General features: G+C 41.5%; 1 protein-coding gene across 5 annotated transcripts in view; it reads right to left on the bottom strand.

Moving 5' to 3' along the window:
- GABRA2 (gamma-aminobutyric acid type A receptor subunit alpha2) overlaps positions 1-12972 on the bottom strand; it is a 333249-nt gene that overhangs the window by 69080 nt on the left and 251197 nt on the right. The window contains exons 1-2 of one of the 5 annotated variants that reach the window (XM_050947536.1): positions 3222-3289; positions 1944-2032 (exon numbers count right to left, since the gene is read on the bottom strand). In XM_050947536.1, coding sequence (XP_050803493.1) covers positions 1944-2014 — 71 coding nt within the window. In that variant the 5' untranslated portion in view covers positions 2015-2032; positions 3222-3289. Of the gene's footprint in view, positions 1-1943; positions 2033-2427; positions 2460-2499; positions 2561-2714; positions 2895-3221; positions 3290-12972 lie in introns of those variants that run through there. The other 4 variants (XM_050947535.1, XM_050947538.1, XM_050947539.1 and 1 more) reach the window with 4 other exon arrangements.

Below are 12972 nucleotides of genomic sequence, written 5' to 3'. Positions count from 1 at the left end.
TGGGGTGAAACTATAAATTAAGGAGAGTGTGTGGACCATCTAAATGTGTCTGACTTCCTTGTTGAAGAAAGAGACCTAATTCTCTGCACTGATCATCTCTTCTTGGAAAACAGCAATAAATCCAATGAAATATGATTCTGCTGTCCAGTCAAGAATGGTGCTGAACATATCACCTTGGTGTGGAAACCCAAACCATGGCTTTTTATGCCTTTAGTTGTTTCTCCTATATAGAGCCTTCATATTGAAATGTTCTTGTGTAACTAAATTTTAAGCATCATTTATGTGAAATAAATGATATCAGACCATCTTTATTTAATAACAGAGTACAGCATTAGGGCAGTAAAACAGCATGTTAGATCCATTACCAATTTTTTTTTTCAAAAACCTGCAGGTATTTTTATCATTCAGATTTTTGATTTTTCTAAAACTGCAATGTTGATCAAGGAATTTTGATTGAACAATTTGTACTATGTAAAATTAACACATTTTGTCTGATCTACAGCAAAAGGGATCAGGTGACATCTTTAAATTTGTGACAAAACCACCAAAAAAATTAACACACCAAGGATTTTCCTTTCACTCTAGAATTAAACATCATGGAGGAAGTATTTAAATGTAAATTATTGCAGTCTGTGGTTTCCAAGATACTACCCTTATAATCAAGCATAATCTGTTTCATTTACAAACCAAACACCAAGATGTCACATGTAAAATAAAATTAAAAGCTCGGTGTGGAAATTAAAACTATTGCTGTTTTTTCTTCACCTATACTTCGATAGTATGAATATCTGCCTTTTATATTACTCTTCAAAAATGATTCTCTTTTTATAAGTCAAGATGTAACTGAAAATCCCAGTTTATATAGTTCTAGCTTGTTAGGATGTAATCCTACAAATTTTATTCACATGAAAGTCCTTAATTAAGCATACTGTCTTTTTTATATCAATGGGATTACTTATGTGAGTAAGGGCTACAGGATTTGGCTCATTGTGACTTAACTAATACTGCACCATGTTTGGGTGCAAAGCATGATAGATGACCTATTTTTAAAAATTAGTAATTCTGGTCACTGAGAGATAACCACCAGGTAATTGTACCAGACCAAAATAAATGAAGGGATTTTCAGCCACAATGCCCCTATCATTTTGAAAATTATTACCCAAAAAACCTACTACAGTCACAATTGAAACAAGTAAAATGAAGTTACAGACTACAATTAATTGCATGTTTAGGGAGCATAGGTAACACTAAACTAATTATGTTTAAAATTACTTTTCGGTATGTTGTCACTTTAGAAATGGAGATCTCTAAACAACAACATGAGAAATTGATTAATCAGCCAGGCTATTCGTTTATTATATGGGACTGTGAAGTTGTATGCTATCTCCACCTAGAGGTCTAAAGCTTAAATATCATTTCTGGGGTCTGTTGTGTTGACCAAAAAAAATAAAATAATTTAAAAAAAAAAATAGACAAGCCCGTACTCAAAAATGCCAACATTATTTTAGAAATTGTAGTTTGCTATTTGACTTCACAAGAATCTATTACTTTGGTTGCACTGTTGTTCTATGTGATTAGTTTATGACGTAAACTGGCAGTGACATACTGATTCCAATACATCTCTTACCAGCTCAGAATGTTACAAAGAAAATATTTAAGGGTGTATTTTTTGTCTTTCAAATGGTTGAATTAAAAACATCAAGTTATCCTTGTAGCAAATTGTTTAAGACAAGTAATTAACTTTATGTTGTCCCCAGAGCTCAGTTCCGTCACTGCACCTGATCTAGAATCTGCCAAATATTGTATTAAAACAACTAACCAAGACTTTTTTATGAAATATTACCCCCTGCTAGCTTTTATTACCCTTTATAGGAAAGGACTAGGAGCAGATCAAAACACAATATGCGTTACTGTTGAACAGCAATAAGAAACGTTGTGCTCACCTTGTTGGCACCCCCACCAACAAAACGAGAAGACCCAACTGCATCTTGTAGAGTGTCAGTTTCCTTTTCATAGCTGCTCTTTGCAAAACCTAACCATGCAAGAAAAATACAAACCCACTCAGAGCTACAGTGAGTCTCCACCAAGCAAGGCTTTCAACTTAACCAAAGGAAAAATACATGTCACTTCAATGGAGATGAGAAAATACTGGATTCTTGCAGCACTTTCCCCTACTAGCAACTTATAGCTCCATCTTTTGCAAGGATCCTCCTTTGTATAAGCATGTAATGCATAATCAAAAGTGGCACGTGAGCAAATGCATCAGATGCTTGTTTTTTTCTGTAATATGAACACCCCTATAAGACCAAACAAATAATCAGTTCTTAATCATTCCTCGGTTCATAACAATACTCCGCAACCCACTCTCACTCTAAAATAATCATCATGCCCATTCGCAGAGGTTCAGTAGCATGACTGTGAACCAACCGGTGCTGCTGTTGCCAAACGCTGAATGTGTTCGACAGCTGTTTAAAAAAATAATAATGGCTATAGACTCACATCAAAAAGCAAAAAGGGGCAACCACAGCGCAGAGTAAAGTTGCAGAATACAAGGAGCTTAGCTAATGCAACGTCGGGTGCTTGTCTTGTCTGAGGCTAAGGGAGGGGGCAATGTCGGAGCTCCCCCCTAGTCCATCTCCCCCCGAAGACACTCAGACTTTCCGGGGGTGGGGGCATGCCCAGCACCGCAAGGAGAGAGGCGATGGGGTCCCTACCTGGGAGCAGCAGTAGGAGGCGCTCCGAGAAGGGGTGAGCGAGGGAGAGGCCCCCGTGCGCTAGTCTCCAGAGAGGAGGATGTTGAAGATGGGGAAACTTGGAGCCGAGCAGCCAGACTGCAGCGGCGCTGCGAAGAGGAGCCGCTCCGGAGTGCTATGTGCGCGAGGAGGAGCAGCGCGAGGCTGCAGGGGGGGGCAGGAGGAGGAGCGCGCGCGCGCGCGCGCGCAGACAGCTGGCGCGCGCTCCCCTCCCCCGGCCGGAGGAGTGGGAGGTGGAATCGCAGAGCTCGGCTCTCCGCCGGCCGCAGCCCACGTCGGGCAGGGGAGGCGCTTGCCCAGGGTTGCCCTACGCACAAACAGGCGCAGCGAATGCTTTGCTCCGCTGCCCTGCAGCGCCAGGCACCCCACCCAGCGCGGGACACTGCCGAGGAGTGGCAGGGAGCGCTCAGAAGCAAAGCCCAACCTCCCTGTCCCCGCTCCCTCCTTCGCAGCAGCCGCAGACCTCACCGGGGACTGGGGGCATAGCACGGGCCCGCTATGGGTGCGAGCCTCTAGGGGCAGGCCAGCAGCACCCCGTGGGAGTCCGATTGTCCCTTGCAGCTGCCCCCCTCCGGGCATCCCTCTCGCTGATCTGTCCGGACAGGCCACCTCTATCGTCCCTGCCACCTCTCGCATCCCAGCCCAACGTGTTCAAAGAAGTTTGCACTGAAAGGGAGAAAGGAGCTGAAACGTGACTTGTTTGGCTGCTGCACCAGCCCAGCAGCAGCGAGAGCGACTGAGGCAAAATAGACTGAGGAGGAGGGTGGGGTTGTTTCCTTATTTAGCCTTTCACTTGTCAGCTCCATGTGCATTGAAGAGCATGTTATGTAGAGCTCAGCTGCAAAGCCCCCTCCACCCTCTTCTATGGGGGTTGTGTTTGATTGTCCTTGTTAGTAGTCTGTTTTATCTCAGGTGATGAAATGCAAAGAGGGTGATTGCACGAAAGTGGTACCTTCTTCTGTTGATGCATCTAATTTGAGATGAAACTGGCAGACGTCTAAAGGAAAAGAGAGACATAGCTGCTTATTAGGTATGTTTAGAGTGCAACCCTTGTAAAAATGTAAAGTGGGAAAGAGGAGCTGCGTAGTTAATTTCTTTCTTCACGACTGATGAATCATAAGTTAGGATGATCTGAGCATATTAAACATACACGAGACACGACCTCCCTTAATGACAGTGCATGTGTAAACGTGAACACATAAATGTGGTAAGATACTGACAAGACACAAAAAAAACATTAGCTTTGTCTATGCAAGAATAAGCAGGAAAGGAAGAGATCCCTTAAATGATAAACAATATCTGCAGTGGCCTTTTTAACCTCTTAATCACCACTTTCAAAGTAAGTGTTTATTGCACTATAACCTAAACAAACAATTACTGAGTTTTGTCTGCTTATCTAATTCCCACCATGGATCTCATCCTGTATCATTAATATTCTCTTCCCCACTTGTCCATTGGCACAATCTACTTGAAATTCAGAGAGATGAAAAAGTCTGTCATTTAAACGGAGCTCAGGCTTCAGACAGCTGAGGAAACAAACCTCAACTTTCTACCCAGCTTGCATACTTTCTGTCCCCTTTTTATATCATGTTGTGTTCCTTCTAGTATACAGTCTTTCTTTGATATTGACTGAACTACTCTTAATGGTTCTGCTTATTATTTTGGATTTTCTACCCTGAATAGATCATGCTTTGTTTGATAATTGAAGAACTAGATTTATTTTTAACCTAGCCTTATTTTCATTCTTAAGAAAACATGAAAATAGGAGGAAGAGCTAAACAGCAGCATGCCCAACATTTGTGCCTTTTCTTGGCTTATCTCACCCCACTCTAGCTGTTTTTTCACGGTGCCCTTCAAAGTGCTAAGGCAAGACTCAACTGCTTCAACTGTATTCCAACATCACTACTCTTGCTGTTTATTACCTTTTGCAAGGAAGTATTTGTACCCAGGTTTCATATTTACTTCTAGCTTCCTAAGTAAAAGCTCAAATTTTATGTAGAAAAATTCAGTATATTTCTGACTACCATAGAGCTAGTTGAAAATTTCACCTTTTTCTACAAACCCTATTCCTAATACTTCAAACATGTTTTTAATTTTTAAGCCTTTTACCAGTGTAGAAAAGATCTTTGAGTATGGGCCTAATACAGAGTTACTAGCAACCAATACCAATTATTTAAGGCCAGCAATTGTATTACAAATATAAGAGAGAGATTTTTTATTATGGTCATTGTTACTCTCTGTACAAGTTTTTAAATATTGGCACTTCTTCAATTATACAGGGAGAGTTAATAGGTTAGTTTCCTCTGTTTGTGAATGCCAATCTAGACACACCACAACTGAGTGGTTAGCATATGGTACAACTGCAAGATCAAGCCATTGAAACAGTTACCATCACTTTTACATTGCTCTGTCTATTTTTTCCATTCTTGTATTTGTTTGTTTCTTCTTCATCTTTATGTGTTTTCTTTTTTCTGTTTTAAATAGGTTGTATCTGTTTTCTTTGTTGTCTGCTGCTCCCAAGAGGTGGACCCTATACTTTCTCCCTTTAACCCTCCTCTAGTGGTGCCTCTTCTTTTGCTGGCTTCATGTTGCTCTGATTGGTAGATTTCTGACCACTGGTGATTCTACTGGGCTACAGTTCAGCTGAACCAAAAGTTGCAGTGTGGGAGGTCTAGGTTCAATATTAGGAAACACTGTTTCACTAGGAGGGTGGTGAAGCACTGTAATGGATTACCTAGGGAGATGGTGGAATCTCCATCCTTAGAGGTTTTTAAGGGTCGACTTGACAAAACCTTGGCTGGGATGATTTAGTTGGTGTTGGTCCTGCTTTGAGCAGGGAATTGGACTAGATGACCTCCTGAGGCCTCTTCCAACCCTAATATTCTATGATTTTATTCATAGCTGTAGGAGCATATTTGCAGTTGAGTACAAGGCAAATACTTTCCACATATTGCTTTTCCTCTTCTTTGCCCTATGCCTTCCCAGATTAGTTTACTGGGAAACACTGCCTTAGTCTGTCAGTTAGCCTATGTGACAATGTGTGGCTGAAACAAAAGCATATTAATACATTTCAGTCAGGTGGATGTATTAACTTTTATCTTTACTCCATATTGACTTACTTAGAATTTAGTTAGCTGGTCCTCACTCTATTCTGAACTCAACTGGTCATTTTGGAATGTCTTGACCCAGAACTGTGAGGAATGACAATCATACCCAAGAATAAGGAAATATAGTGAATTGGAAATTTTGTAGTCAATATTTCATTAAGTGGAAATGCAGGTTTGAGTGCATTATTTATTTTATCGTTTGTTATTTTTAAGAGCCAAATTATTATACCTTTTTCATGTCAAGTAGTACCCTGCTTAACAAATAATTCTGTTTACCTCAATGGAGCAAGTTGTGGAATCATTGTGAACCAGTGTATCAGAATCTGACCCTAAATGATTTTGCAGAAACAAGTACTGACTTCTGTTGAAACCAATATCAAAATTTCTTAAGGTGAATGTTCCAATGACTCATGTATGAGAAGGGAAACTAATCTTAACCATTTATCTTGGGAAGAAAATCATGGAAGTGTTCACAAACAAGAATCTTGGCAATTTATTCTTATGTGGAAGGTATGAGTCTCTGGAGACAGAAGTGGAATAAAGACTTTTCACAGTTATATGCACTTTCCCTCCAAACACCTTCTTCATTTAATCAAAACACTTAAAACTAGAGTCCTCTCTAAGGTTTACATGTGGGTTGCATCAAGAAGTGGTAAAATACTTGTGAAAATTCTACAATTTGCTAATAGATTCTGTAGGATGTAATACAATTCTATCACTATTAGATTCTCTAGGGATGCTGCCTCGCCTGTATTATGCCTTGGTGTCAATCCCCTCCCTCCAGATCACTAACCTCTAACCAAATCGCTGACCTCTAACTTGTACGGATTTAGATAATTCCTCCAGTTACGGGTGATCGCCTTTAAGTCCACTGTAGAGTAACTGGAATTAAATTCAACAGTTGGATGTTAATATCAAAAGTTTCATGACTCTTTCATGCAAACAACAACCACCTTATGTACTTAATGGCCCCCAGTGCTGAAGTATCTGAGCTCCTCAGAGACTAATGTATTTTTCCTCACCATCCTCCAGTGGGTAGGGAAGTATTATTATCCTCATTTTACTGCCTATGTGACTTGCCTGATGTCAAGCAGTAAGGCGTGGCAGAGAAGGAAATTGAAGGTCTCTCTTAAAACCCAAGTTAGTGCCCTAATCACTAGACTACTCTTCCTGAGCTCACCCTGACCTAACCTCATACTCTGTATGCAGCATTAAGATTCTCAGTCTTTTTTGTCAAACAATCAGGCCTGTACAATGTGAGCTAATGGAGAATCACTGTTAGTGATCAGTAGAAATGAGGGTTATATAAACCTTTTTAGACTAGACTAGTTTCTCCTGGCAAGACAGTCATAAAACAATGAACACTTCACCCAGTAGAGGGCAACACAACATTCACACACTAGCCAGTTTATTGAAGTGAAGATGATCACCACAAACATTTATGACTCCCATTCAGGAAAACGAAGTGCCGGTTCTGTAATGGAAGAGAGGGAATAGGTGGCCTTTGTAATTTTCTTCATCTACATATTTATTTTTTACGCCTGTATAGACTATGGACAGAGAGAGGCAGTTAGGCAACTCACACAAAGCATGTTTAAGGTAAAATACTAACCAATCCTAGACTTTTGCCCTGTATAAATATTCCAGAAAGCAAAAAGTGTGAACATGTTCTAGCTTTTAGAATTGTTTTGAGGCTTTTAAATTATTTCAATTTAAATTATTTTAATTTTTAATTTTACCAAAGTTGCTTTCCAGGAATATAACATGTACCATCTTGTGTTTGAGCAGAAGCTGTAAGGATTTTAATTTACGATAGCATTTCAATATCCTATTAAAATCATTACAAGAAACACATTTAAATCTAGTTCCTTGGCCACGTTTTGCAAACTCTATCTCACACATGATGCTGAAGAAACAATGCTTAACTGGAAGGTTGCTTCTTCTTGATGCAGTTATTTGCTCTGTTTTGAGCAACTTCAGAGCTGTTCTAACTTGTAGAATCTGGCAACTGCTCCCAAGAGATGGTTCTGCAGCTGGGAGTTTTGATGGTACCTCTTTCCCCCCATATTCTTCTGACATGCCCTTTAGACTGGCACCAGAAGGGCAGATGTAGGGACTGCTATACTGGATCTAGTCTACCTGGGAATTCCCTCACACAAAGGGAATCTCCAAGCAGATGGTTATGGTGGCTTTCCACTTTCTTTGCATTGCAGATGAAACAGGGAGCCAGAAACTGGCCTATGGATGGAGCAAGATAATCTCCAGTGCTGAATCTCTAAAAGCCAGAATCTGTTCCCATTAAAGGCAATGGGCATTTTGCCATTGACTTCAGTGACAGCAGGATGAGGCTGTGACATAGGGTGTAAAAGAATGAAGTAATACAGAGAAAAAAGTTCAGTTTGTCTTTTGTCAGGTCACAATTCAGACTTTCACCTCTACACTTCATAAAGTCTCACACAGCTTCTCTGCTTTGCTTTTATTGGCTCTCAGGATTTGGCAAATACCAGTCTAATTAATTGTATAATGTATTATGTATTATATTTGCCCAGTAGGATATCATCAACTACAGAGCCATGCAAGATGTTATTTTTAAAATGCTGCTATTTTTTCATCTCCTTACATTCCAAGTGAGTGCCCAAGCCACTAGGCTATTGTTGGAGTGGGGTGGGGACTCTCCCTCTCACTCACTCATATTTTTTGCCAGTAAAATTGGAAAGGCCTCATTTTCATCCCAGTGCAGAATGAAACCAAAATGTTGAAACCTCAGAATTTTTGACAGAGGGAATTCCCCCTCTCCCCCTCAACTCCTCCCAACAGCCCTAGCAGTGGTCAAATGGCAGATATATTCCAGCCACTGGCAAGCAAAGAATAGACAATAAATCTTTGAGATATGGGAAAGGTTAATGGGAGACAAAAATAAGGAAATAAAATGTTCTCAATAATTTAGTTAGGGACTTTGATATTGAAGGCTAAAAGGGAAAAACAGAAGTTCAAAGACATCTGGGTATAGAACTGTATCTCATGGACAGAAAAATGTAAAGCACAAATACTTTTTAGTAGACAGGCTTTACAAAATAATGCAGCTGTGTAGAAGCAGAAGAGATGAATTTTTATTCCACTGAAAAATACCATTTGTTGGCAGGTTTTTTGTTTAAACTGGTTAACCTCCAGTGCTCATTCAAGCAAACCAATTGTGTTCAGTGATTTCCCCTGCTTTTTAACTCTTACAAATGAGTTGAGTATAGATAAAGAGAAAAAAACAACAGTTCTGGAAACTGAATTCCTCACTGTTTCTACAGGGACAGTCCAAGAAAGTGCAAGCCCTACCAACTGCCACAATCTTGCATCAAAGGAGCTGCCATCTTCAACATTCAGTGCATGGCCTCTGAGACTGCAACTACAGGTGCTGATTAGATAAGGAGGGTTTGGTTTTATATTTATTTATTATTTTATTGTGATCAGGAAAAGTTTAGACAACCAGGCAGTAATCAGATTACAATAGCTTTCCGGTGCCATTGACCTGGGATGGATTTGCACTAGTGGACTTATAGTAACTCATTACCAATCTCATCCAGTCTCATATGAGATTCAATTAATACCAGCAATATAGGCCATTCTGTGAAAAATATAACTCTGACAGTGTACAGACTGTGTACAGACTGGTAACAGAATGTATGCATGCAGCATTGGGTTACCACTCAAGCCTTCCCATGTCAGAAACATCCTCCATTGACCTAAGAAGCAGCTGTACTCACTCAACCAGAAGAGGGAGCTGGCTAGTGCTTGAATAGGCCTTATATGTTCTATCCAGCAGAGGGCAGTAGAAAACATGAAAAAAAAAAGTGGCAGAGTTCTATTGTGTAGTTATATATGTAGTTAGGTAGTGTTTATACTGCATTTAATATTAATAAGCAATTCTATTACTTTTTCTCTGAGATCTGTTGAATAGATGCATCCTAATTTTCAGTAATAGTCACTTGGAGATTTAGGTAAGTGATGGGACTCTCAAAAGAGCACATGAAAATAGAAGCACAAGTTTTCTTCTGATTTGGAAAATACTGATATAGGTATTTTAATTTATTTAGATTTAAAATAATAAAGATGCCTACCCAAAGCTAGTACCCTAACATGGTGATACAGTAACTACAATTTCAAATACATCCCAGCAGCAGCCATCAGTTCCGTGGGAACTCAGGCACCCAACAACCTGTCACCTTCATCACAAAACGCATACCATAGGCCTTAAAAAAAAAAAAAAAACTCTCAAAGAGCCATATTTTGAAGCATGCCTGGAAAGTCCCTAACTCAAGCTATTTTGAATTAAATGGGAGCAAGTTCCAGAGTCTCAGCATTCTCACAGAGAATGCCCTGCCATTCCCTCCATCCTGTTTTATACTGAGGAGGATGCAGCTGGAGCACCTCTGCTCTTAAAAATAAAAATAAAAAATTGATTCAGTCTGTCCTCAGGGAAGGAGAGGGTAAGAACTATTTATCTTTGTTTGGAGAAACTCTTATATACCACAAGCAGGGGCAGGACTCTGCCTGCCCAGATTTGGGTACCTAACTCCCACAGACAAGTGGGGCTCAAACAAACAGTGCTTAACCAAACAGTGCCTTTTAGTTTGTGCCAGCAGGGTCTACACAGGGCAGTTAGAGAGTTACACGTTAGAGTGCTTTACAAAATCACATCTCTGGAATGCTTTGCCAGCGCTGTGTAGACAATCACTGAGCATTTGGCATTGAAGTTACTTCCAGTTTTCATTATTAGTGCAATTGGATGCCGATAAGATGCATAAAAAGCAAACACCTCAGTGTTTGAAAAGGTGGCATGCTTTTGTCATGGAGGTTGTCTTGCTTAGCTCCTGTGAAAGTGTATTTAGCTCTGGGAGAGGATTAGCTGTGCTTATTTGTTTACAGAATCAGGGACACAGTTACAGTTCAACCAATAACTAGCCCTATATTAGAGGCCTGACTTATGCAGGTTTTGCTTGTTGAAAGTGACATGTTCTAGTTTATAAATAAAGTTGACTCCCTATGTTTTCATTACCAAGAAAATATAAAAATTAATGATCATCTTCCTCATGTGTAATGGTAGTGCGCAACTTTGTTTCTGCCGAAAATCCAGGTTTCCAAAAATAAATTGAAAATTATATTTTATATCTAAATTATGTACTTGTATAGCCTGCCAGTCAGCATAGTACTGAAGCAATGCGTTTATTTTAATCAAATACTACATCTGTTACTACACAGTTCACAATGCTGCTTTGAGGTGATTGGGTTTGCTTCCCCTTTAAGCAGCATGAAATGTGTGGGAGCAGGGTTACATGTGTCACACAAGTTTATACATTTCTTCAGGGATCCGGCCATTTAAAAAATTTTCCCTCACTCAGTGAGAGAAAAGCCTGTTCTCCAACTTCATTTGCATAAACCTAATTACTGCTCCCAGGAACAAGGACAGGCTTAGGCAGCCTCAGGAACCCAAATTAATTAAAGGCAGTTTCCTTTGGGCCAAATTGTGACACCCTTACTCATGCTTAGTACTACTCTGAGGGGAAAATTCCACCATTGCATATGAAGTAGTCACCTTGGACAGAAAACCCTGAAGCTTGTGGAACCCCTATAGCTCAGTTGGCTGTGTTACTCCAAGTAGGGCTCTCCTGCCTACCAGTTCCATATCAGAGTAGGATGTGCAGAGTGAGTGACTTCTTCATTCAGGTGTGGAATAAGTCAGGTATCTTAAAAACACTTACACCCTTCACCACTGATTTTAAAAAGCAGTTTGGGAGTGGTGCAAGAAGTCAGCATCCTATGGGAAACAGGTGGGGAAGGGGAGGGAAGAAAGGAAAGAGGAGGAGGCGATGGCTAGTGGGAACATTTGGATGGATTATGAATTTCCAGATGTTAGAAATTGTATGAAGTGTACTTGTGCGGAAAACAGAAATCCATCTGTGAATCTGGTTTTAACCACTTAGGAATTGCCTAACTTCTAGATCAGGGGTGGGCAAACTCAGAGCTTTGGATCCGGCTTGAGGGATTGCTACCCCTGTGGTGCTGCGAGCCCCAGGCCACTCCCGGAAGCGGCTGGCACCATGTCCCTGCCGCCCCTGGGGGGGGAGGGGCGAGGGCTCTGTGCACTGCCCTCACCTGTGGGTTCCATATCCGAAGCTCCCATTGGCCACGGTTCCCTGTTCCCAGCCGCGCAGGGCCAGGGCAGGCAGGGAGTCTGCCCTTGCCTCAGTGTGCGCTGCTGCCACCCTGGAGCCCACACTCTGAATCCCTCCTGCACCCCTGCCCTGAGCTCCCTGCTGCACCCCACACCTATTCTGCACTCCAACCCCCTGCTCTGAGCCCCCTCCTGCACCCCGAACCCCTCCTCCACCCCACACCCTACCCTGAACACCACACCCCCTCCCGCACCCCAACCCCCTGACCCAGCCCTACATTCATGGTCCTGCATACAATTTCCCTACCCAGCTGTGGCCCTTGGGCCAAAAAGTTTGCCCATCCCTGTTCTAGATGCTTAGCTAGCCACTGGGATCCACAAAGTCTGGGTTAGATGTCTAGGCTCTTTATACAATGCACGGGGAAAGCAGGGCCGGCTCCAGGGGTTTTGCCGCCCCAAGCAGCCAAAAAAAAAAAAAAAAAAAAAAAGCCATGATTTGATCTGCGGCAATTCAGCGGGAGTGAGGGACCCTCCGCCGAATTGCCACCGAATCCCTGAACATGCCGCCCCACTCCTGAGCTACCACCCCAAGCAAATGCTTGATAAGCTGGTGCCTGGAGCTGGCCCTGGAGGAGAGATAGGAACCTAAGAATGGGGTCCTCAATTGCCAGTACATGAGGTGGGAAGCCACCCAAGCTAGCCAATAGCATATGTAGAAGAAATGGGTGTGTCTAAAGCTCTGCCCCTCTCTGAGTGTTAGGCTAGACTGGAGTGAAGCATATATCAGTGTGGAATCCACAGTGAAGAACTCTATCCTACAGTTAGGTGCCTAAGCCGTTCTTGAAAGACTAGCAGTAGCAAATGCCTTAATCCACACAAAAGAAGTCAGTGAGGTGGAGGCAGTTGCTTCCACTACTCCACAGGTTAAAAAGGAGAGACCAAAAAAGAG

Source organism: Gopherus flavomarginatus, chromosome 3 (assembly GCF_025201925.1).
Source record: "Gopherus flavomarginatus isolate rGopFla2 chromosome 3, rGopFla2.mat.asm, whole genome shotgun sequence".
Classification (NCBI taxonomy): domain Eukaryota; kingdom Metazoa; phylum Chordata; order Testudines; family Testudinidae; genus Gopherus; species Gopherus flavomarginatus.
The sequence above is the reverse complement of the archived record's forward strand: the minus strand, read 5'-3'. Positions and strand labels throughout refer to the sequence as shown.